The sequence below is a fragment of the Eretmochelys imbricata genome, chromosome 12, assembly GCF_965152235.1.
Source record: "Eretmochelys imbricata isolate rEreImb1 chromosome 12, rEreImb1.hap1, whole genome shotgun sequence".
Classification (NCBI taxonomy): domain Eukaryota; kingdom Metazoa; phylum Chordata; order Testudines; family Cheloniidae; genus Eretmochelys; species Eretmochelys imbricata.
This window is the reverse complement of record NC_135583.1, coordinates 2256376-2282671: the sequence shown is the minus strand read 5'-3', so window position 1 is coordinate 2282671 and position 26296 is coordinate 2256376. Positions and strand designations below refer to the sequence as shown.

Here is a 26296-nt window from a genome sequence, read left to right as displayed (position 1 = left end):
TGGCTGGGCAGAGACTGGAAGCTGGGAAGTGGGTGACTGAGATCAGATGAGTTTGGGGGAAGGGAGTGGGGATATTGCGACTGACTAGGTGAGAAGATTGGGATTTGAACCAGAGGTGTTGGGGAGAGGGAGGAAGGGAGACAGATGTGATGAGGAGATGGAGTTCAGGGGAAGAACTAAGGCTAGCTGGGTAAGGAAACTGGGACAAGAAGATGGGGGCGGGGACACAGAGATTGGCCAAGAAGCCCAAGGAAGGACACTAGGACTGAGATCCAGTGGTAATGGGGAACAGGGTGTGTGTCACTGGAGACTGGCAGTGGACAGAAGGAACAGATGAGGAGCAGGGTGGCAGGGGGACTGGGATTGGTTGGGCAAGTAGCTGGGAATTGGGGGAGGGGAGAGAGTCTAGGACAGGGAAAAGTTGGAGGGGGCTTGGCAGAAGGGGTTAGGTTTGGGGACAGCAGGCAGAAAGCTCTGTGCCCACTAGATCACATTCCCCTCCAGATCCCAGAATGTCACCTCAGCTCCCTAAGTCAGTGTTCCTCTGCTATTTGTGAAACCCGCTGGCAATGTCCCATCCCCTCTAGTGCTGGTCCACAGAGGGTGACAACCTGTTACTGCTATTAGTCACTTCATTAATTGTTATGGTTTAACTCATATGGTGGATCTAAAGGTTTTGACCCTGCTGATGACCGATGTGGGTTTCAATTTGATGCCACACAATGGAATTTCTGTTTTTCCAGTTTGCATATTTAAAAACCGAGGAAAATACATACAAACTATGTTAAAAGTCAAGCACTCAGAACTCCGGAAATGCTAGAATTAAGGATCCCCTGAAACCTTAATTTGTCCCCTTTTGCATATATATATATATATATATATATGCATCAAGATAGATTATGTGATAATGTAATGAAAGGCTATTTCCCATAGGACCCCAGACTCATTCAGTGCACAAGAGGTACTTGCTCTGGGGGTGAATCACGATAGTGGAGTGGTGACTGAGGCAGAGGATAGTGGGAAGGGAAATGATGATTTCATGGTTCAGGCAGCTGAATGCTTGCCTGAAGAACTGGATTCTACCCCTGCTTCTGTAATGGAGTTCCTATATGATACTTGGCAAATCACTTAAACTTTTCATAGTGCTCACTAATTGCGTGTGTATTTTCTGCATGCTTGACTTGAGATCCTGATGTCTGATCTGTTGAAGTGTTGAGTGCTCTCAGCTGCAATTAAAATCAATGGAACTGAGATCTGCATTTTGAATACTAAGTGCTATATAATGCTATCGGAAAATTTAGATCCTAGATGTCTCAAATTGAGCACCCAAAATTAGTGTATATGTTAGTCCCCTTTTACAGATAGGGTCTAACACCCCCTGGACTATAAGGTGGATAGAAAGCTGGCTAAATCATCAGGCAGCGATCAATGGCTCCATGTCTAGCTGGCAGCCAGTATCAAGAGGAGTGGCCCAAGGGTCGGTCCTGGGGCCTGTTTTGTTCAATATCTTCATAAATGATCTGGAGGATGGCGTGGATTGCACCCTCAGCAAGTTTGCAGATGACACTAAACTGGGAGGTAGATACGCTGGAGAGTAGAAATAGGATACAGAGGGACCTAGACAAATTAGAGGACTGAGCCAAAAGAAATCTGATAAGGTTCAAAGACAAGTGCAGAGTCCCGCACTAAGGACGGAATAATCTCATGCACCACTACAGACTAGGGACCGAATGGCTCAGCAGCAGTTCTGCAGAAAAGGACCTAGGGGTTACAGTGGACAAGAAACTGGATATGAGTCAACAGTGTGTCCTTGTTACCAAGAAGGCTAACAGCATTTTGGGGTGTATAAGGAGGAGCATTGCCAGCAGATCGAGGGACGTGATAATTCCCCTCCTTTCGGCATTGGTGAGGCCTCATCTGGAGTAGTGTGTCCAGTTTTGGGCCCCACACTGCAAGAAGAATGTGGAAAAATTGCAAAGTCTAGCGGAGGGCAACAAAAATGATTAGGGGGCTGGAGCAGATGACTTATGAGGAGAGGCTGAGGGAACTGGGATTGTTTAGTCCGCAGAAGAGAACAATGAGGGGGGGATTTGATAGCCGCTTTTAACTACCTGAAAGGGGGTTCCAAAGAAGATGGATCTAGACTGTTCTCAGTGGTAGCAGATGACAGAACAAGGAGTAATGGTCTCAAGCTGCAGTGGGTGATGGTTAGGTTGGATATTAGGAAAAACTTTTTCACTAGGAGGGTGGTAAAGCACTGGAATGCATTTCCTAGGGAGGTGGTGGAATCTTCTTTCTTAGAGGTTTTTAAGGTCAGGTTTGACAAAGCCCTGGCTGGGATAATTTAGTTGGGGATTGGTCCTGCTTTGAGCAGGGGGTTGGACTAGATGACCTCCTGAGGTCCCTTCCAACCATGATATTCTACGATTAATCTCACAGGAGTGTTGTAAAAATAAATTCATTAATGTTTGTGAAGCCCTCAGATATTGTAGTGATAAGCATCATGGAAAGCCAATAAGGAAATTAACAGTTCTGTCTTCAAAACAACATGCAGTAAATAAGGCATGGTGCATACAATGAACAGCTGTTAAGAGAACACCATCCAATCTGTGCATTGTGTGAGGCATACTGTTTCATAACGCATACATACAAGAGGACTGAATTAAGGTTGTGTAGGAAAGTTAATACTGGCATATCCTAACTTTTGAGTGCTTGACTTTGAAAAATGAAGTATGTTCTATTTATGTAGTTGTACAGAATGTGGGAAATTTCTGTATTTTTATGAAAAACATATGACTGTTTCCCCATTCACTTTTATGTTGTGATCTACTATGACTCAAGGGGCTGTCATCTTCTCTAGGACAGGGAGTTAAGAGATGTATGTAAGTCACATAAGCATGTCAGGATTGGTATGAATGAATCATCAAGAATTGCCAACGTATCATTAGCTTCCTTTGGAGATACGATGGAAGACCATTGACTGGACATTAACTTTTAATTATTGGGAGCCAAGGGAGGCAGATCATGTGCAAACAGGGTGACTAGGGCTGGAAACAAAGAACCAAGGTGTTAGAAAACTGTTATGATGATAAAGCTGCCCTGTGCAGTGAGAGATTTAATCTTGAACATTCTGGGCAAAAGAGGCAGGTTGTCCGGCCAGCATGGATGTACATATAAGCTTTGCTCTTCCACTGTAATTTAAGGAACCTAAAATATTGTATTCTAGTTGACTAAGAAAAGCTGTCCTGTACTGAAAAGGCTGCCCTGTGTTGCTGCAAACATCTGCTCCCAAAGGAGTAAAGTCTCCCTCCAACAGGAGTTCAGGTTCTTTTGGTCTTACTGAAGAAGCCATGGTGAGAAACAGTGGTGCTGAAACCAAGGCCCAGCCACAAAGTAATGGTGCTCCAGGGGTATCCCTTGAAAAAAGTGGAGACCTAGGGACTAGCTGTACTGGGATCCGGGAAGTGGGCGGGCAAAGCCCATCCACTGCTAAAGGATCCCCCCCCAGCCTAAGAGGGGGATCCACAGGACCTGGACACCAAATAAATCCAGGGGACAACTAATGAAACAACAGGGACAGGAGTGTGGTCAAAGGGTCAAACGAAGGGAACCGGATGGGGACACCGAGCAGAGACTAGCACTAAGAGGGGTATGCTCCCTGACAGACTGTTTAAAAGCTTGAGGCAAACTCGCCCTGTGGATCTGTGACAGTATATTTCTCACATGCTATAATTAAAGCTGGTTGGAAACAGGTGTGGAGTTACTGCTACTGGGCTCTCATCCTCTGCTCCCCCTTTAATATGCAGGTGTGTGTGTGCGCAATATAAACAAGTACTTTATGCTAAGATTCTGCCCCTGTTGGAGATACAAAAATGAATGCATCTGTATGAGCTTCATGGCTAATTCTAATTAACTCTTACTCAGTTAACTTTTATGTTGCTGATTTAAGCATAATGGGGGCAGTTTTCTTGCCTTTACTGGTCACAAGTATTGTGTTCTAAATGACTGCAGCAGGCAATCTAAACGTGAGGATGCCATGGGAGTGTCTCCAAGCTGAGAAGGCTAAAGCCCCATTCAGTGCTTAGAAACCAGCAATCATACATGCTAGTGTTACTCTCATTCCAAGCCCCAGAAAGCAGTGGAGTTCATGTGAATCCACTCAGCAGGGAACTGAGCCAGAAGTTCCTTTTCTTACCTGTTTTGATTCCTGTCTCTTGTTCTAACTGCTCATAAAGCTTGTTTGAATAGTCAGCCATCTTCAGCTCTATGGACAAGTGTCTGACTGTGCTCACAATGCCAGCACAGAATCGAGTGGAGCCAGCAGCCAGCCTGCAGGAGAAAATACAGCAGGAACCTCATACAAAATAGTATCATACCAAAAAGAAAAGGAGTACTTGTGGCACCTTAGAGACTAACCAATTTATTTGAGCATAAGCTTTCGTGAGCTACAGCTCACTTCATCGGATGCATACTGTGGAAAGTATAGAAGATCTTTTTATACACACAAAGCATGAAAAAAAAAAAAATGGGTGTTCACCACTACAAAACATTTTCTCTCCCCCCACCCCACTCTCCTGCTGGTAATAGCTTATCTAAAGTGACCACTCTCCTTACAATGTGTATGATAATCAAGTTAGGCCATTTCCAGCACAAATCCAGGTGTCCCCCCCTCCCCCAACCCACTCTCCTGTTGGTAATAGCTTAAGCTATTAGCAATAGGAGAGTGGGGTTTTTTTTGGGGGGGGGGGGAAGTGGGGGAGAACGTGGATTTGTGCTAGAAATGGCCCAACTTGATTATCATACACATTGTAAGGAGAGTGGTCACTTTAGATAAGCTATTACCAGCAGGAGAGTGGGGTGGGGGGAGAGAAAATGTTTTGTAGTGGTGAACACCCATTTTTTTTTTTTTCATGCTTTGTGTGTATAAAAAGATCTTCTATACTTTCCACAGTATGCATCCGATGAAGTGAGCTGTAGCTCACGAAAGCTTATGCTCAAATAAATTGGTTAGTCTCTAAGGTGCCACAAGTACTCCTTTTCTTTTTGCGAATATAGACTAACACGGCTGTTACTCTGAAAAGTATCATACCAGAGCCTCTGGTTCAGGAGCAACCTCGGGACATGAACCTCTCAGATGCAGTAGGCATTATAGCCCCTCTTATTGGTGACCAGAGTTTGCTGCTTGTGTGTGTAGCTACAAGGTGGTGAAATCACAATAAGGGCACACTACAAAATTAGGTCGGTATTATAGAAGTCGATCTTTAGCAACCAATTGTATACAGATTTCAGAGTAGCAGCTGTGTAAAGTCTGTATTCACAAAAAGAAAAGGAGGACTTGTGGCACCTTAGAGACTAACAAATTTATTTGAGCATAAGCTTTCGTGAGCTACAGCTTACTTCATCAGATGCATTCAGTGGAATTGCATCTTTCGGACTCTGGGCTGTTTGGAAACCTGAAAGGAGGGACCTTCTTCCCAGACCAGAAAATTACCATTGGGGAATTTGAAATGCTAATAGTTGTCTTTGGGGACCCAGCCTACCCCTTGCTCCCAGGGCTCATGAAGCCATACACAGGCAGCCTGGACAGCAGGAAGGAGGAGTTCAGCTATAGGCTGAGCAAGTGCAGAATAGTGGTGGAATGTGCCTTGGACATTTAAAAGGGTGCTGGCACAGTTTGCTGAGTAGGTTAGACTTCAGCAAAAGCAATACTCCCATTGTTATTGCTGCTTGCTGTGTACTCCATAATATCTGAGAGTAAGGGGGGAGACATTTGTGGTGGGGTGGAAGGTTGAGGCAAATCGCCTGGTGGCCAGTTTTGAAGAGCCAGACACCAGGGCAATTAGAAGAGCACACCAAGGCACGCTGCGCATCGAAGAGGCTTTGAAAAACAATTTCATGACTGACCAGGCTATGGTGTGACAGTTGTGTTTGTCCTTGATGCAAAGCCGCCCCGTTTGGTGAATGTACTTCCCTGTAAGCCAAACCCCATCCCCCCTTCATCCACAGCTGGCACAGGAAATAAAGTCCCTTTTGTTCTGAATCCATTCATTCTTTATTTATTAAAAAAACTTTAGATCACTGACAACGCTCACTAGGGCAGATTGGAAGAGGCCCTGGGGGTTTTTCGCCTTCCTCCGCAGCATGGGGCACGGGTCACTCTGCACCTTGATGTCTTTAAACCATGATTTGAGGACTTCAATAGCTCAGACATAGGTGAGAGGTTTATTGCAGGAGCGGGTAGGTGAGATTTGGTGGACTGCATCGTGCAGGAGGTCAGACTGGATGATCATAATGGTCCCTTCTGACCTTAATATCTATGAATCATGTCCATTTGCTCCCCCATTAGCCTCAGCATCTCTTCCTGCGTGCTCTGATCACGCTCACTGTATGCTTTTCTGGCCTCTGCCACCAAATGCCTCCATACATTCAGCTGTAACCTATCAGTGCGGGAGGACTGCATGAGCTCTGAAAACACGTCATCGCGGATGCATTTTTTTCACCTTCTAATCTGCAATAACCTCAGGGACAGAGTTGATGCAGGGAGCATAGAAGCATTTGCGGCTGCAGGGGGGAAGAAGAGGGAGAGTAGACTTTAAAGATACATTTCTGAGAACAAAAGGGAGATTCTTTTACAGTGAATCAAGCAATTCACAGCAGACAGCACAAATGTTTTAAGTACAAAGTCGAATTTTCCTTTTATATTTAGCACCTGCTGGTATGGTGACACATCACACATGGCTGGGCAACAGAATCTGGTTTGCAAGCAGCCATGATAAGCCAAAGGGTACGTGGGTTTGGCTTCTTTCATGTTCATAACATATGGAAATGGTTTCAAACTGCAGCACCCTCCTTTCCCATAGCAACCAATGCCCATTGTGTTCGCCATTTAAAAGGAGGGGCTGCGGTTTTGGGGTGGATGTGCAGCAAACCCCTCCTCCCCACACACGTGGCTATTCTCCAGGATGATCCCTTTTAGCCATGCGCAAACAGCCCAGCATGCTCGGGGTCTAATGTGTTGGGGATCACCAAACAGAGGGGATTACTGTTCCCTTACAAAATTTCCCCTATTTCAACCAGGTGACTATGAATGGTAACTCTCCTGAGGCGGACAGAAAGATAAAAGACCAAATGATGGATGAATGCAACCAAAACCCAGGACCATTCGCTGCCATGCTTTGTGTTGCAATGATTCCAGATCACTTGCTACTGGCTTGGCGTGGTAAAGTGTCCTACCATGGAGGACGAAATAAGGCAGCCCTCCCCAAAAACCTTCTGCAAAGGCTTTCAGAGTACCTCCAGAAGATCTTCATGGAGATGAACCTGGAGGATTCCCACTCCATCCCCAGACACGTTAACAGACTTTTCCATTAGCTGTACTGGCTGCGAATGCGTCCCAATTGTTCAGGGCAAATCAAACATTAAACACAATTGCTTTTAACTCCTGTAGTGTCATTATAAATGTGCACTCACCAGAGGTGCCTTCTCCGCATTCAGGGTCTGGGAACAATAGGCCCTGAGAGGGTATTGGCTCCAGGGTGAGGGAAAGGTCCTGGCTGCCCAGGAGAATGTGCAGCAGGCTAGCGGAGAATCCATTCTCCTCCTCCTCTTCCTCATCCACAAAATCCTCATCTGTGTTGCGTGAGGCTGACACCTTGCAGGTGTCCATGGAGAGTGTTGGGGTACTGGTAGGGTTCCCCCTAGAATGGCATGTAGCTGATCATAGAATCGGCATGTCTGGGGCTCTAACCCGGAGCGACCATTTGCCTCCTTTATCTTTTGGTAAGCTTGCCTGAGCTCCTTAATTTTCATGCAGCACTGCTGTGCATCCCTGGTGTAGCCTCTCTCCACCATGCCCTGTGTGATTTTGGCATATATATCAGCATTTCTTCTGCTGGGTCAGAGTTCTGCCTACACAGATTCTTCTCCTCATACAGCAATCAGATCCAGTGTCTCCCGTTCACTCCATGCTCGAGCTCGTTTGTGATTCTGGGACTGTATGGTCACCTGTTCTGCTGGGCTCACCACGCTGACCAAACAGGAAATGAAATTCAAAAGTTCCAGGTGCTTTTCCTGTGTACCTGGCTAGTGCATCAGGGTTGAAAGTGCTGTCCAGAGCAGTCACATTGGAGCACTCTGGGATAGTTCCCGGAGGCCAACACCATCCAATTGCACAGCGCTGCATCTACACTACCCCAAATTCCGACCCAGGAAGGTTGATTTTAGTGCTACTCCCTGCATTGGGGAGGAGTACAGCAGTCGATTTTAAGAGCCCTTTAGGTCGGTGGAACGGGGTTGGTTGTGTAGATGCATTCATTATAAAATCAACCTAATGTGGCTAAATTCAACCTAACCTCGTAGTGTAGAACAGCACTAAGATATGGGAAGGGGGGAGAAAGAACAGCCCAGAACTGAGGTAGGCATGAATTCCTGGTAACTTGAGCTGATGTTAGAGTAATAAACTCTGTTAGTTAAAAGCCCTCTCTGTTTGGAGTACTCCATTGACTGGGCAGATCCCATGTCCAGATGCCTGCAACCCCTGCTACAAACAAAACCGCACTGGGCATTCCAGCTCTAGAGTGTATTTTTAGCTGCCTGTTGATAACATGCACCCTATACTTGCACTCCAGCAAGAGACACAGGTGGAAGGAAGACTACTGTCCAATGAGGCATAGTACAGTGAGACTGCATTCAAAGCTGGACACTGAAGAGTGCTTTTACCACGATTAGGGCTCCGCGTCAGTCATGGCAGTCACGGATTCCGTGACTTTCCGCAACCTCCGTGACTTCTGCAGTGCCCAAGCAGCAAGCCAGCTACTGGAGCAGCCCTGAGCAGCTGTCCCCAGCCGGCCAGAGCAGCTGCAGTCCACGGCCCCGGGCGGCAGGCCCCGGCCGGTTGGAGCAGCTGCAGTCTGTGGCCCCCAGGAGCTGGAGCCGCTCACCCCAGCAGCCCCTCCCACCCCCCAACAGTATCCCCACACACACACACCCCCCCAGCAGCCCCTCCCACCCCCATTTAAACACAGGTATTTTTGGTATAAGTCATGGACAGGTCACAGGTCGTGAATTTTTGTTTATTGCCCATGACTTGTGCATGACTTACTAAAAATACCTAGGACTAAATTGTACCCTTAACCATGACCTACACATGCAAAGAACCTACCAAACAGAATTGACGCCATTCCCTACAGCATGTGGATAAATTGGAGAGAGTCCAGCGAAGGGCAACAAAAATGATTAGGGGTCTAGAACACGTGACTTATGAGGAGAGGCTGAGGGAGCTGGGATTGTTTAGTCTGCAGAAGAGAAGAATGAGGGGGGATTTGATAGCTGCTTTCAACTACCTGAAAGGGGGTTCCAAAGAGGATGGCTCTAGACTGTTCTCAATGGTAGCAGATGACAGAACGAGGAGTAATGGTCTCAAGTTGCAGTGGGGGAGGTTTAGATTGGATATTAGGAAAAACTTTTTCACTATGAGGGTGGTGAAACACTGGAATGCGTTACCTAGGGAGGTGGTAGAATCTCCTTCCTTAGAGGTTTTTAAGGTCAGGCTTGACAAAGCCCTGGCTGGGATGATTTAACTGGGAATTGATCCTGCTTCGAGCAGGGGGTTGGGCTAGATGACCTTCTGGGGTCCCTTCCAACCCTGATATTCTATTCTATGATTCTATAAGGAAATAGTCTTCAATCAGCGAAAGCACATTCCCAAGTCAAAGACGTAAAGGAAAGCACCGCCACAGAGCAGATTGAATTTGAGGGGTGTTCTCACAAAGACAGAGCAGCCCATAGCACAGTGTATAGTTTAGTATGCTATACAGAGCTCAAACTGCTCATCTGAGCTATGCACATGGTGACATTACAATCCTAGAAACTAATTCAAAATGACTCATGATTCCAATAGAAGCAATTGGTGAGACACACCAAGCAGAAGAGGGACCTTAGTCAAGGAAATTATTGTCTGCTCCAGTGTCATGTACACATCTTGTAAAACTACATGTCCATCTGCTGTATTTTCTCTCCATTCACTCAGCTATACCAGCATGGTCTTGTTAAAAAAATGCACGGCTGAGTAAGCAAAACATTTTCATTCTATTTTGAATACTTTTTGGAAACCTCTGCTAAAATCCAGCCGTTTAACGAGCAGAGCAGTGGGCACATCTATCTTACTCAGGATATCTACCTTTAATCCAACAGCCTTCCCATAGTTTGAGATTACTGTTCTATCTCCTGTCCTCTGCAGTCCTAATGTCGTGCTAGTGAGGATGGCTTTAAAAAAAAACAAAAAAAACACAAAAACAAGTTATCTGGTATGGGCATCTACTGCAGACATTTCAAGCCCTATAATCCCACACATTTGGTTTTGAGACAGGAATTCATGATCAGAAAGATATGAATAATCTGGAAGGTAGAGATAGGGTCCAGAGGGCCCTAGACAAATTGGAGGATTGGGACAAAAGAAATCTGATGAGGTTCAACAAGGACAAGTGCAGAGTCCTGCACTTAGGATGGAAGAATCCCATGCACTGCTACAGGCTGGGGACTGACTGGCTAAGCAGCTGTTCTGCAGAAAAGGACCTGGCGATAACAGCGGATGACAAGCTGGATATGAGTTGGCAGCATGCCCTTGTTGCCAAAAAGGCTAACGGCATATTGGGCTGTATTAGTAGGAGCACTGCCAGCAGATTGAGGGAAGTGACTATTCCCCTCTATTTGGCACTGGTGAGGCCATATCTGGAGTACTGCGTCCAGTTTTGGGCCCCCCACTACAGAAAGAGGTAGGAAAAATTGGAGAGAGTCCAGCGGAGGGCAACAAAAATGATCAGAGCACTGGGGCACATGACTTATGAGGAGAGGCTGAAGGAACTGGGCTTGTTTAGTCTGCAGAAGAGAAGAGTGAGGGGGGATTTGATAGCTGCTTTCACCTACCTGAAAGGGGGTTCCAAAGAGGATGGATCTAGGCCATTCTTAGTGGTGGCAGATGACAGAACAAGGAGCAAGGGTCTCAAGTTGCAGTGGGGGAGGTCTAGGGTTGGATATTAGGAAACATTATTTCACTAGGAGGGTGGTGAAACAGTGGAATCCATTACCTAGGGAGGTGGTGGAAACGCCATCCGTAGAAGTTTTTAAGGTCCGGCTTGACAAAGCCCTGGCTGGGATGATTTAATTGGTGTTGGTCCTGCCTTGAGCAGGGGGTTGGACTAGATGACCTACTGAGGTCTCTTCCAACCCTAATCTTCTATGATTCTATAACCTCAGCGCCCTACAAAGAATCACTGTTGAGAAGCAGATGGTTATGCACGGAGTTTCAGATATCTATTGTTCATTGTGGGTGTGACGTTGCATCCCATAATGCTTTACAGAAATATGATTATGAGTGTAAATATGACATAACTGGAATAGGTTTTATGCTAGATATGCCATGTATCATATCTTTGCAAAGGTTATGTTCTTCTGCATGTATTCATCCTATTTGTATGTATGTATCATTTTTATATCTGAAGTTACAAGCGTTGGCTCTATGCTTGTATTTAAAGTGTTTGCTGTAGAAAGCACATTAAGGAAGATTTGGTCAACACACTTCGAAGGGGTTAGGCAAGTAAATGGAAGTACTTGGTTAACAATGGACCTTGACAGACACCAGTACATATCTAAGCTTTCAGCTTGGCCTGTAGACAACTGAGTCATGCATGGACATGTGACTTGCCCATGTGATTCCAGTAATCCATGCTGAGCTATGATTCTACATAAGTGAGAAACTATATAAACCCCTGGGAAACCACTCCATTTTGTCTTCAGCTGGCTCAAGAGGTAGCCTCTCCACCCCCAAAGGATACCTGAAAGAAACTGAAACAAAGGACAGTAACCATGGGGGTGGGAGTGATTGCTGGACCCACACTAAAAAGAAATTAGTCTGTAAAAGAAGCTTATTGAAACATCTGAGGGTGAGATTTCATCTGTAATCACTTTTACTGTATTAGGCTTAGACTTCCGTGTTTTATTTTATTTTGCTTGGTAATTCATTTTGTTCTATCTGTTATTACTTGGAACCACTTGAATCCTACTTTTTGTATTTAATAAAATCACTTTTTACTTATTAATTAACAGAGTATGTATTAATAGCTGGGGGGCAAACAGCTGTGCATATCTCTATCAGTGTTATAGAGGGCAAACAATTTATGAGTTTACCCTGTATACACTTTATACAGGGTAAAACGGATTTGTGGTTTGGACCTCATTGGGAGTTGGATATCTGAGTGCTGTAGACAAGAGCACTTAAGCGGTTTTCAGTTAAGCCTGTGGCTTGTGGGGAATGTGGTTCAGACTTGGATGTGTGTTTGCAACAGGCAAGCATGTCTGGCTCATACCAGGCAAGGGACAGAAGTCCCAAGCTGGCAGGGAAAACAGGCTCAGGGGTAGTCTAGGCACATCAGATGGCAGTCCTAAAGGGGTTTCTGTGATCCAACCCATCACAGTGGCAATACAACTTTAAATCTCCTCTAGGTACAACCAAGATATGTTTCACAGCTAATTCAGATTTCTGTCACTTGTTAAGATCAAAACCTGAGCTACATAACGGTGCTCAGAAATCTGATGAGGTTTAACAAAGACAAGTGCAGAGTCTTGCACTTAGGATGGAAGAATCCCATGCACTACTACAGACTAGGGACCAAGTGGCTAGGCAGCAGTTCTGCAGAAAATGACCTAGGGGTTACAGTGGACAAGAAGCTGGATATGAGTCAACAGTGTGCCCTTGTTGCCAAGAAGGCTAACAGCATTTTGGGGTGTATAAGGATTGAGGGACATGATCCTTCCCCTCTATTCAGCATTGGTGAGGCCTCATCTGGAGTACGCTGTCCAGTTTTGGGCCCCACACTGCAAGAAGGCTGTGGAAAAATTAGGAAGAGTCCAGCGGAGGGCAACAGAAATGATCAGGGGGCTGAAGCACATGACTTATGAGGAGAGGCTGAGGGAACTGGGATTATTTAGTCTGCAGAAGAGAAGAACGAGGGAGGATTTGATAGCTGCTTTCAACTACCTGAAAGGGGGGTCCAAAGAGGATGGCTCTAGACTGTTCTCAGTGGTACCAGATGACAGAACAAGGAATAATGGTCTCAAGTTGTAGTGGGGGAGGTTTAGATTGGATATTAGGAAAAACCTTTTCACTAGGAGGGTGATGAAGCACTGGAATGGGAGGTGGTGGAATCTCCTTCCTTAGGAGTTTTTACGGTCACACTTGACAAAGCCCTGGCTGGGATGATTTAGTTGGTGATTGGTCCTGCTTTGAGCAGAGGGTTGGACTAAATGACCTCCTGAGGTCCCTTCCAACCCTGATATTCTACGATTCTGTGCTTTGGAGCACTTAATAGTCCACAGGCTGCAACCACTAATCCAGTCAATGTGTGAACAATGAAACTTTACATGAACCAAATTAAGAGAGAATACAAAAAGGTTTAGAGTGCTAAAAACACTGCCCTCTGTTTCCAAGAAATATACTATGGGAAAATTCATCAGGAGGACAGGTGGAAAATTTTAACTGTGGGGAAAACTGCATGGACCCCCTCATTTTAGGGGCTTTTTAGCCATGTTTGCTGTGTTCCTCAGAATCCAAGTTATTATTGTTTAAAAATATGGGTTGAGTCCATGTTTTTCTTTCTTTGAAAAGAAAAAGCATCCCATGCAAACTGCTGCACTGCTACTGTGTTCACACACCCAAAACAAAGTGTCCAATCAACAGTCAGCAGCAGTTGCCCAGCATGGTCTGTGCCCCCTCACTTCATTCATCCCAGCAAGGTGTCAACACAAAGCCTACTAGGGAACCGTTAAATAACACCATGGATGATGCACCATGGTGGAGTGAATAGGGCAAAATGATGTGAATCTGAAGACCTGGGTTCTTATACCAGCCCTGCCACTGGCTTACTGTCTGACCCTGGGAAAGTCAATTAGGCCTCATGTAGGCTGGGGGTTAGCAAACAACCTCTTAAAAAGTCTAGTATAGTCAAGACACACTGCCTGGACTACACTATACTTTTAAAAATGTGTAGCTTAACATACAAAGGATCTTCAAATCCTAGCCTAGACAAGGCCTTGGCTAGCTCTGAGTCAGTTTCCCCATGTGTAAAATGGGGATAATGATACCAATTTACATAAAGTTCATAAGATCTACAGATGAAAGATTTTATGATTTGAGTACGATTATAGGAGCACCATGAAGATAAAAACCTCTCACTTTTTATGAGTCCATTGTCAAAAATAATGCCTAAAATGACTAATAAATTAAAGAAAGAGTATTTCTTTTTTCCTACTTGTTTGCATTGCGTATTAAACAGCACTCTGTAGTGTCAGTTTCATTATTTCCCCTCTATAATCAGTTCTGCCTATTTGTATAGGTCTTTCACACAGCAACAAGTGAGAGAAACTTTAAAATACAAAAATATGGCTATAAAAGCATAAAAATCAGCAAGAGGACTCAGGCAGGTGTGATTCCTGAAATGACTTTTAGCTCACCTTTTGAAATTTATGAGAATTCATGACAATAGACATTCTGACAACATGAAAAACATTCTGCTGAGGTTTCAGAGTAGCAGCCGTGTTAGTCTGTATCTGCAAAAAGAAAAGGAGGACTTGTGGCACCTTAGAGACTAACAAATTTATTGGAGCATAAGCTTTCATGAGCTACAACTGATGAAGTGAGCTGTAGCTCATGAAAGCTTATGCTCAAATAAATTTGTTAATCTCTAAAGTGCCACAAGTCCTCCTTTTCGTTTGTGAATACAGACTAACATGGCTGCTGCTCTGATACTTTTCTATGTTCTAACTACTGTACATCTATATTACTGGGCAAGGGACTGCTGTGGTGCCACTAGAATCTTACCCTTTGAAATTCTCTGAACATGTAAAGAAATGACAATTAGATCTAAGCACACTATCACCACTTTGCCAGGATTCCCAAGGCGATTAACCCATTTTTCCTGCCATTACACCAGCTGGCACTTTGCCGCACAGGCCTTCGCAGAGCTCACAATTGTCTATCATATCTATCTCCTGTAAAAGTAACACCTCAGTGACCCTGTCTATGCTATAATCTTCATAAATAATATCCAGCTGACATTTTTAAAACATAGGTATTCTTGTGTAAACAGGGTGACCAGATAGCATTTGTAAAAAAGCAGGGCACTATTTAGGGGGAGGAAAAAGTTGTATATATAAGACAAAGCACCTAATATCGGGTCACCTATGTCACAACCATGTTTAATGTCATGCTAACTAAAATGTCTAAGTTAACTGATTTTCTAACACAATGCTTTTTCTCAGTATGTACATGGACTGGGCTTGTATCGCAATTAGCTCACCAGGGACCTGTGATGAAGTATACATGCCCACTGAAAAGGAAGTAGGAAAGAAGTTAATTCCCTGCAAAGGAAGGCAGGCAGAGGACCTGCTCAGGGCTCAGGCCAGCAGTGCACACAGCACAATGGGTAAGTACCGTGGGCTTCGCACCGCTAGAATCAGAACTGGAAGGGACCTCGAGAGGTCATCTAGTCCAGACCCCTGCACTCAAGGCAGGACTAAGAATTAGCTTCACAGCCACTGCTGTGATCAGAAATGTAATGACAAAACTATACAAGACCACCAACTTGGGTACTGCCCTGAAAGCCAACCCCACTGGAGGAGCTTCCCATGTGAAGGGAATTGTTCTAGAAAAAGTTGGTGTAGAGGCTAAACAGCCAATCAGAAATAGCTTCCACCTGGACTCAACCGGGCACTCAGTTTAAAAAGGCTCTCAGACAAGATTACTTGATTCACTCTCTGTGTGAATCAAGTAATTTAAGGATTGAATAGATGTTTAAGGACTGAAAGAAGTCTAGGGCCTTGTCTAAATTACCAAGTTTTGTCACCAAAAACTGCTCTTTCTGTTTTGTCACCAAAAGGCATACACACTACAATGGGATTTTTGTCACGAAAAACACCCAGTTTGGAGACAAAAAGCTTCCACCCCTACGAGAGACTTTTGTCTTTTTCCCTCCGTTTATTGTCCGCAAAGAGCCAGCGTAGACACTGCTGATTGTTTTGTCAACAGAACTGGCTTTGGCCAGTATCCTACAATGCCTGCCCTGATTGCTCTGCTCAGTGTTTTGATCTCTGGTGCCCTGCAGGCATGTGCCCCTCCTCTTTCAAAGCTCTGGGAAGCTGCTCTGTTTGGGAAACAAACAAAGAGCAAATCATTGGAATGCTCCTGTTCTGCCCTGCACTAGGAACACAGCAGCAGGCAGACAGCTGCTGCAGTGGGAAGGGGACAGACTGCTGTGCTGCTTTGCCATTCCTCAAATGTTGCTCTCGGCAGCTGAGGGGGCTGTGGGAGAACTCAGAATCCCAAGATGCGCAGGGATCAGCTCTTCCTTTCCACAACACTGCATTGTGGGATACATACCCACGGTGCATTGCTCACCTTGTCAGTGATGGTGTCCCCTATGCGGACATGATCTGTCAACAGAGGGAGCAAGTGTGAACACCCTTTGGCGATTTTTGTTTTGTCAACCTTTGGGCGTCGACATAAGTTTTGTCAACAAAACTTGGTAGTGTAACAAGCCCTAGCAGTAGCTTCTTATCAATGACCGAAAGCTGAAGGTCCAATTTATGAAGAACAAGCAAAATTTTCTGGGTTTCTTTCCTTTACTTTGCAGGATCATTTGAGTGTCACATAGACCTATTTTCATTCAGATGGCCTCATTATGAGAAAGACCCTCAACATTTAATTTGTATGAAGATTAAATTTTGCATTAAACACAAGCACAAACTGGGGAGGGTGGAATTCCATGTGTTTTGATGCAAAACTACCACAGTAATGAAAATTCACAGAAAAGCTGGGCCTTGCAGGCACAAAATCAACTGAAATGAAACTGTAAAATTGTTTTATGTTAAAATTTCTCAAGGGCTTAACCTGCCCATCAGTAACCCTAGCAAGTCTAGGTTCCTCCACTTAGCAGGGAACACAGACAGAATGAACTCAGGGCTTTATTCTACAAACACTTAATGTGTATGTAGATAATACTTAGTCCTGCCATGAATGCAGGGGACTGGACTAAATGACCTCTCGAGGTCCCTTCCAGTCCTATGATGATGTTTATGTAACTTTACTCATGAGAGCAGGCTGACCTCAGTGGGACTATTCACATGCATAAAGCTATGGGCTAAAGCTATTACAGGATTGAGGATATTATGGGTTTGTCTGCACAGATCTACTTGTTTAGATAAGTCCCTGTGTGGGCAATCCTAGATGCAGTTAGGCTTATAGCATCCACACAAAGGTTTGCACAGGTTTAGGTAAAATAGTGCAAATTTGTGCAGGCAGGCCTGAGTCTACACCCTAGCCTCCCTTACATACACAAAGAAATAAATTTAACATTGCCCTCTCCCAACTAGACAATTCTTCATCTAGACCCCACCCTAGTCTCTGCCTTAAGTACAGATTGCTAAAGGTTTGGCAAAAAGACTAGGAATTTAATATAGTGAAGGATCATAAACTCAGGATATGTCTACAGAGGGATAAAAGTATGGCTGCGGTTGGCCCGGGTCAGCTGACTTGAGCTCACAGGGCTCAGGTTGCAGGACTAAAAATTGCTGTGTAGACGTTGGGGCTTGGGATGGAACCCAAGCTCTGAGACTGTCCACCCTCACAGGGTTCCACAGCCCAAGCCTGAATACCGACTCTGCAATTTTTCAGCCCTACTGCCCGAATCAGCTGACCCGGGCCAGCCAGAGATTTTTTTATCCCTGTGTAGACAAACAAAGGAGCAGTTCCTTTGTTTATGTTGGAGTTTGTTCAGAAGTTGGAGTGAGAGATCTTAAATAAATTGGGAGGCCAGCAAGATCATCATGATGGCAGTGAGAAAGTTTAATGTGGAAGAGAAAAGAAAGAAGACTCAAGTATAGTTTGAAAACTAAAGTTGTTACTTTTCTTGACCTACATGAGGCATTTAGGCTTTGAAGAATGGCCTATAAAGTTCCACTGGGTAGGGTAGAGCTCACAATATGCAATTACCTGGGGGTCTGTGAAGAAAGGGCAAAGCCAATGGTTTGACTTAGGTTTCATCACTGATGTGCAGTGTTACCAGCTCCGATGCTGGGAGAAAGTAAGATGATGAAAAGATCACACAAAGAAAGATACTGTGTGTGCGCAAGTCCCATACAGTTCTGAGGTTTTGGTTTCAGTATGCTTTAATGAAGAGAAAATCAAACTCTTACCTGCCCTGTTCCAGTAAGACTATATCCTTCCATCCTAGCTTGGAGAGGTGGTATGCAATGGAGGTGCCCACGATTCCACCACCACAGATTACCACCTGTGCCTGAGCTGGCAGGGAAACGGGGGGAGGCTCTGCCGCAGATGTGGTCATGTGCCGGAAGCTGGACGTGCTTCTCCATCTTGGGCTGGCTGTCTGCCACCGGACATCTGACAGTAACCGAAGAAACATCCCAACGGGTGTCAGTCAGCTTTCTCGAGACACCACCTACACACGTTAAGATGCTAGCTCACTGCCACTTCTTCTAGGGAAGGAAAAAGCAACAGATTATTATTACCACTTATCAGAAAATATGTGCACAAAGCTGTTCTTGGGAACTCAGGGGTAGGGAGGAGGAGCGTAGCGACTGGGACAATGTAATACATGATGTGCAATAAGGTATCTGAAAGCCTCTATACTGACAACTTGGGATCTTTAAATGCTGATGGTTGAGTAAGCAGGAAAACAGCCTGTGCAGACTTTGAGAGTTCTCAAAGAACAGCCTTACTACTGAAAGGAACTAGACAGATCAGGAGACTGATGAGGCCCAGAGTTTCTCTCTTCTAAATTTGGCTTAGCCCAGTAATGAGGAAGAAAACAATATAAAGCTTTTACATATAGCCAGGACGTCTGTTCCAGGTGACAAGAGCTGCAGAGAAAAGGCTCTTGCACCAACAGTGGCAAGATCATGTGATGAGACAGAGAAGATGCCAATGTGAACTGAAAAGGAGGACTTGTGGCACCTTAGAGACTAACCAATTTATTTGAGCATAAGCTTTCATATTTCCCCTTGTTTTTTCCTACCCCCTTCCCCCGCCCCTCAGACGTTCTTGTCAAACCCTGGACTTGTGCTGGAAATGGCCCACCTTGATTATCAAACACATTGTAAGGAGAGTGATCACTTTAGATAAGCTATTACCAACAGGAGAGTGGGGTGGGGGGAGAAAACCTTTTGAAGTGATAAACACCCATCTTTTCATGGTCTGTGTGTATAAAAACATCCTCACTGCATTTTCCACTTTTATGCATCCGATGAAGTGAGCTGTAGCTCAAGAACGCTTATGCTCAAATAAACTGGTTAGTCTCTAAGGTGCCACAAGTCCTCCTTTTCTTTTTGTGAATACAGACTAACACAGCTGCTACTCTGAAATGTGAACTGAGTGGAGGGTGCAGGGAATGAAATAGAGAAAGTCGAGTCCATGAAGGACTGTAGAGAATTTTTAACTGGCTTCTGAAATTAATTGGCAAAATGTGGAGTTTAAGAATGAGTGATACGTTTGTCCTTTATTTGAATGGAGAGGCACAGCCTGCACGAACTAGAATCCAGACAGCTTTGACTTGAGGCTATACAGTTGCTTCATAATGATGCTAGTTTGATCATGGATGCTGCTGAAGGCTCCTTGCTGTACAGTTAGCATTGCTCAGCTTGATACACGGTCTAGTCCCACTGCTATGATTCACACACTGGAGCTCACCAGTTATAACATTTCTCGCTTTCTTCAGTTTACCCCCAACTAGTGTTCCCTCTAATTTTCCCCACCCACGTGCAAAATGAATTTTGTTATGTACATCAATATGGAAGTGATGTGTGACATATCACCTCCATATTGGTGCACATAACAAAATTCATGTGGTGGGGTGGGGCCAAGGAGTTTGGAGTGGGAGTGGGGGCTTAGGCAGAAAATTGGAGTGCGAGAGGGTGAGGGCTCCAGCGGGGCTCCTTGGGGCTACAGTGGGGAGAGAGGACTCCCCCCCCAACAGCAGCAGCACCACCTGGACTTGGGGGGGGGGAGAGACACCTCTTCCCCAGCCGTGCCAGGTCCAGGCCTAGCTGAGCCAGGGGAGGGGCACCTGTCCCCTGGCCACAGCAGGTCCAGCTCCTGGGGGAGGGGTGCCTGTAGCCCGGCAGGTCAAGGCCAAGCCGGGTCAGGGCCAAGGGACACCTCTCTCCTGGTTGGGGCAGGACTGGGTCAGGGCCAAGGTGCCTGTCCCCAGCCGTGGCCTTACAATCTCATTTTAGACATGTCCGACAAGAGTGGACTCCAATGGAGTTTGAATTTTAATGGGAGTTGGGCACCTACCTTAGATTTCTTTAAAGCCCCAGCCATTATTACCACCTGATAATCATGAGCATCATGCTAGAAATCACAAAAATGTAGAGCTGAAAGGAACCTGAAGAGGTCATCAAGTCCATCTCTCTGTGCTGAGGCAGAATTAAATACATGTAGATCACCCCTGCCAGGTGTTTGTCTAACTTATTCTTCAAAGCCTCCAATGAGAGAGATTGCACAAGCTCCCTAGGTAACTTGTTCCAATGCTTAACTATCCTTATAATTAAAAAAACTTTTTCCCTAATACCTAACCTAAATCTCTCTTGCTGCAAACCACGCTAATTACTTCTTGTCCTACACCTGGTGCACATGGAGATCAATTGGCCACCACCCTCTTTATAACAGCCCCTAAAGAATCTGAAAACTGTTATCAGGTTCCCTACACTCCCCCTCCTTGGCATCTCTACATGAAACATACCCATCTCTCTCAACCTTTCCTCTTCGGTCAGGTTTTCCAAACTGCTCTTTTTACTGCTCTCCTCCGGACTCTCAACAACTTGTTCCTGTCTTTCTTAGCGTAGCACCCAGCACCGGCCCCACCGGAGGCCTCACCGGCGCCAAGAAGAGAGGCGCTACCACTCCCCAACTTCCACACACGAGACACCGACTAACACGCTCTCTAAAGCGACATGGGTCTTCTTTCCGCAGCAGCAGCACTCTTGACTGACGCTCATGGCGTGACCCGCAGAGCCTGCTCGGCGGCCGCCCCGCCGGCGCGCCCCAGTCCGCAGCCGGGCGCTGACCCGGCCCGCTCCAGGGGAGCGGTTCACGCGGCTCACTGCGCAGCCTCCTCCGCTAGAGCGGGGAGCCAGTCTCCGACCTGCCACGGCCGCTTCCCAGCCTGACCCCGGCTCGCGGCGCGTCTGCCGCCCCTCGCGGCTTGAGGGCAGCCGCCGACCCCGCCAGGCCAGCGCCCCGGCCGTCCGCGCCCCGGCCCCCCCGGCGCCCCGCCAGGGCTGACCCCGGCCGGCCAGGACCCAGCCGCAGCGGGCGGGCGGGGCCGCCCCACCCCGGCCGGCCCCAGGCGCGAGGGTCACGGCGCCCAGGGTCACCTCTGCGCGCGGAAGGGGGGTCGTTGCCTCAACTGCCGCAAGCTTCGCCCGCGCCCGACGTCCCGCACTTTACGGCTCTCGCCCACAGTACGACAACGGCGCGCGGACCAATCAAGAGCCATCCCCGTCTCCTCCAGCCCCTCCCCCCTCCCGCGCCCCACGTGGGCTTGTTGCTGCTGGAGACCAGCAAGTGCGGCGGGCGGGGCCTGGGCTTCCGCTTTCAAGGCACGACGGGGGCGGGCCGGGGCCGGAGACGCAAGCGGCGCCACCACGCTGTGGGCGGGGCGAGCTGAGGCCCCGCCCCCGCTGGAGGCCTGTCAGTCAGCGGGCTCCGCTGGGAAGGGGGGCAGGGCTCGGAGAGAGAGGGGGGCTGGGCGGGGCGGACATGGGGCACCGGGGGGGGGGGCATGGGATGGGGAAGAAAAGGGGGGCGAAGTGGGGGCAGGGGGAAAGAGGCACTGGGGGTGGCCCCCCTCCAGAGACCTCCCCCACAGGTCTGTGTGCCCCCTAACCTCCCCCCAGAGACCTCCCCCCACAGACCTCTGTGACCCCCCAGAAACCTCCCCCCACAGGTCTGTGTGCCCCCCAACCTCCCCCAGAGACCTCCCCCCACAGGTGTCTGTACCCCCCAACCCCACCTCCAGAGACCTCCCCCCACAGATCTGTGTGCCCCCCCCCTCCAGAAACCTCCCCCCACAGGTCTCTGTGCCCACCCCTTCCAGGAGACCTCCCCCCACAGGTCTGTGTGTCTGCCCCCCACCCCTCCGGAGACCTCCCCCCACAGACCTCCGTGCCCCCCCCACCCCTCCAGAGACCTCCCCCACAGATCTGTGTGCCAACCCCCCACCCCTCAAGATACTTCCCCCACAGGTCTCTATGTCCCCCTCCACCCCTCCAGAGACCTCCCCACAGGTCTCTGTGCCCCCCGCAACCGATCCAGAGACCTCCCCCCACAGATCTCTGTGCCCCCTCGCCACCTCTCCAGAGACCTCCCCGCACATGTCTCTGTACCCCCCTCCAGACACCTCCCCCTACAGGTCTCTGTGCCACCCCTCCAGAGACCTCCCCGCACAGGTCAGTGTGCCCCCCCAACACCCCTCCAGAGACCTCCCCCACAGCTCCCTGTGCCTGTCCATCCCTCCAGAGGACCTCCCCACAGGTCTCTGTGCCCGCCCACCACCCCTTCAGAGACCCTCCCACAGGTCTGTGTGCCCACCACTCCACCGACCTCCCCCCCCAGATCTCTGTGCCCCTGCTCCACCCATCCAGAGACCTCCCCCACAGACCTCTGTGCTCCCCGCCACCCCTCCAGAGCCCTCCCCCACAGACCTCTTTGCCCCCCCCACCCCTCCAGAGACCTCCTCCCACAGGTCTCTGTGCCCCCCTCCGCCACCCTTCCAGAGACCTCCCCCGCACAGATCTCTGTACTCCCCCGCCATCCCTCCAGAGACCTCCCCTGGTGGCCTCCCACCAGAACGGTGCAGCACCCTGCACACCGCACCGCTTGCCCCCCACCCAGAGACCTCCTCACTGCCCACCACCCTCCTCACAGTCCCCCCATCACAGCTGCACAGCGCCCCATCGTCCTGGGGGGACTCTGCACCAAAAATTAAACGTTCTGTGCACATTTTAAAATTCTGCCAATTTTATTTGTCAATAAATCGATGTGGAGGCTCCAGCCTGGCAGTGGGGAGCAGAGGCCACTGGTTGCATGGAGGTGGGAGATCACCCTACAGCCTCCCCACCTCGCCCCGTGACAGGGACTGGGCAGTAAAGCTGCACCCGACCCTGACACAGCGAAAGGGCCAGGCCTGCCCCAGAAACACCCTGGAGCCCTGCCCCTCTGCGCCAGGCGCACCGGGGTGGGTGAGCAGGCTCAGCCCAGCAGCAGGATCCGAGTCAGAGGGACTTACCGGGGGGGGGAGGGATCCAGGTGGGGGTAAGAGAGTTCGCTGTGGGGCAATCTGGGTGCGGGCAGCTCAGTGGGGGATCTGGATGCACAGAAGCTCATTGGGGGTTCCAGATGCAGGGGATATGGGAATCTGCAGGGGATCCGGGTGAAGGTGTTTGGGGCTCAGCGGGGGGGTCTAGGTGCAGGTGTTTGGGGCTCAGTGGGGACAGTGTCTGGGAGGGCACTTCAGGGTGGTACAGATGCAGGGGAGGTGGGCTTGTCAGGGAGAGGGTTCAATGGGCCTGCTTAACAGGGGAGCCCCAGCTTCTGCCAAGGGGATGCCGCAGGCTGGGCTCCAGCTTCCCCTTCTCTTCCCCATCCCATGTCCCTTCCCCACCTTTCCATCTCCTCACCAGCCTTCCCCACTGCCTCTTTCGACTGGCCCCACTTCTCCACCCCTTTCTCTTCCCCGTCTCATACCCCTTCCCCACCGCTCCATCCTCTCCCCATCCCACCCCCTTCCTTCCCCCCTGCTCCATCCTCTCCCCATCCCACCCCCTTCCTTCCCCCCTACCCTTGCTTCCCCCCACCCCTGCCTCTCCTGCCCCCTTCTCTTCCCCTTCTCGTGCCCCTTCCCTACCTCTCCATCTCCTCCCCAACCTTTCCCACCCCCTTCCTCCCCACTGCCTCTTTCTCCCAGCCCTGCCCCCGCTTTCCCTGCCCCCTTTTCTTCCCCATCCCATGCCCCTTCCCCACTGCTCTATCTCCTCCCCATCCCACCCCCTTCCTTCCCCCCTGCCTCTTTCCCCCTACCCTTGCTTCCCCCCACCCCCACCTCCCCTGCCCCCTTCTCTTCCCCATCCCATGCCCCTTCCCCACTGCTCCATCTCCTCCCCAGACTTGGGGGGCAGAGGAGACACCGCCCCGCCCCAGCGCTCACCGGCAGAGCGGAGCTGGTTGGGGCCGGGTTGCTCCACTTCCTGCTGCCCAGTGATTGCAGAGTGGACCCGACCCCACAATCACGGGGCAGCGGGAAGTGGAGCGACCCAGCCCCAGCCCACTCCACTCTGCCCCCCCCCTTTGGGGGAGGGGGAAACCACCCCCCGCCCAGCCGCCACCGAGGTGGCAGACGGGCCCTTGGCCAGAGACCAGCACAGCCGAGCGCCATGAGTTCCTGGAGAGAACCGAGCAGCGGGACAGCTTGCTGCTGGCTCCTCTTTCTGGGTTACACCGAGACCTGGGAGCAGGCGCTCACCCTCAGGGCAGACTCCCGCCACCACCCTGAGAAGATGGACCCTCCTAGGGAAGAAGCAAGAGGGCTGCCCAGCCAAACCTTAGCCACCTGCTGCCAGGGGCCCTGGGCTAGAATCCAGGGTAGAGAGAGGCACTGAGTTCACCTCCATGGGGTTGCCAACTTTCTAATGGCACAAAACGGAACACCATCGCCCCTGCCCTTGTTTGAGGCCCCACCCCTGCTTGCTCCATCCCCCCTCCCTCTGTCCCTCGCTCTCCCCTCACCATCACTCACTTTCACTGGGCAGCAGTGTGGGCGAGGGGTGAGGGCTCTGGGGTGGTCCAGGGTGCAGGATGTTGGAGTGCAGGGGGGGGTGAGGACTGCGGGTGCAGGCTCCGGGTGGGGCCAGAGATGAGGGGTTTGTGGTGTAGGAGGGGGCTAGAAGCTGGGGCCAAGGAGTTTGGAGTGCAGGAGGTAACATTAATACCAAAAATTTTACCTCAGATGGGTGTTTACAAGTATCTTTATGATACCCTGCCCTGTGTGCTGGGATATCTGAAGGTGGCAGCTTGGAAGTGCTGCTCGACCCAGTCTGCTGAGCCCAGGGGCATCTAAGGGGTCAGCTTGGGAGTGCTGATTAACCCCGTCCTCTCAGACGCGCTCTGTTAATGTGTGTGCGTGTGTGTTCATCTGACTCTGGGCTGGAGGAACCCAGCCCTGGGGAACCTAGGTCCTGCAGGAAGCTCCATTGGGAGGGGACTTGCAGAAGGGAGAAGCAGAACTCCATATGAGAACACAAGTGACACAAGCAGGACCCCCCCCCCCAGAAAAGTAACCCTAGTAAATGAGTGAACCCCAAAGTAATGGGCAAATCTGGTAACACTCCCAGACACTTCTTCTCCACCCACTCTCAGCCTTCCAGCTCTCCAGCCCTCACCTCTCTTGGGTCTCTCTCCCTCCTGAGCAGAGTATTTCCAGGCTGCACAGTTCTCGCCCGACACTGTATTTCCCAGCAAGTTAGGCTGCCTAAGCAGGCCTTCTTTGCCCTCTCGAAGGATGTAAAGAACGAAATTGGCACAGTTAAACTACCACACAGCTCTTTCTAAGCAAGCACATTTATTCTTAAGGTAAAAATGTCAGAGAGAACATTTATTAACAGCACGCTTACTGGAGAGCACACCCCAACCACAGTAAAGAGTCAGGCAGGCGAACAGTCCTTCAAAACCCACCCAGGGTTCTTCCGTGGTGACAGATTCTTCATAGCACCTTTTCCTCAGAACAAGAACCCCCAGGAATCTGAATGATTCCTTTATACAGGTTTGTGGTCTTTGATCTTGTTCTAAACTTGTTTGCATCTAATAAGCAGCACACATATTTAAGGTTAAGTGCTGGTTTTAAGCAGAGAGAATAGGAGAAATCTTTCAGTGTCACCCAAACAACAAAGAGAAAGTTCTTCAGCCATGGCCCAGAATTCCTTGCTGACTGGGTGAAGACACAGGCAGTGAAGAACCAGTCAGGCTGAAGAGATTTTGTACTGCACCGACTGCCCTTCCGGGCTCTCTCCCCTGCCTCTTTCTGCTCCTTGGGGAGGATGACGACAGCATGAACCTCACTCTGGAAGCTTTGCTGCTTTAACTAGGCCAGCAGCAAAACCACCCCTAGCAGGGGCGTAGGTTTATCAGTATAAAAGTGCTTATTGTTACTTCTGATTCTGGTGCAGGGAAGTGAAA

The 26296-nt window shown here is 48.8% G+C and overlaps 1 protein-coding gene across 6 annotated transcripts in view; it reads right to left on the bottom strand.

Moving 5' to 3' along the window:
- The window catches only part of PDPR (pyruvate dehydrogenase phosphatase regulatory subunit), a 72971-nt gene extending 51406 nt beyond the window's left edge, over positions 1–21565 (bottom strand). The window contains exons 1-3 of one of the 6 annotated variants that reach the window (XM_077831468.1): positions 21442–21565; positions 18244–18540; positions 4196–4329 (exon numbers count right to left, since the gene is read on the bottom strand). In XM_077831468.1, coding sequence (XP_077687594.1) covers positions 4196–4329; positions 18244–18470 — 361 coding nt within the window. In that variant the 5' untranslated portion in view covers positions 18471–18540; positions 21442–21565. Of the gene's footprint in view, positions 1–4195; positions 4330–18243; positions 18544–20359; positions 20709–20807; positions 21274–21441 lie in introns of those variants that run through there. The other 5 variants (XM_077831470.1, XM_077831467.1, XM_077831469.1 and 2 more) reach the window with 5 other exon arrangements.
- Positions 21566–26296: the final 4731 nt, after the last annotated feature.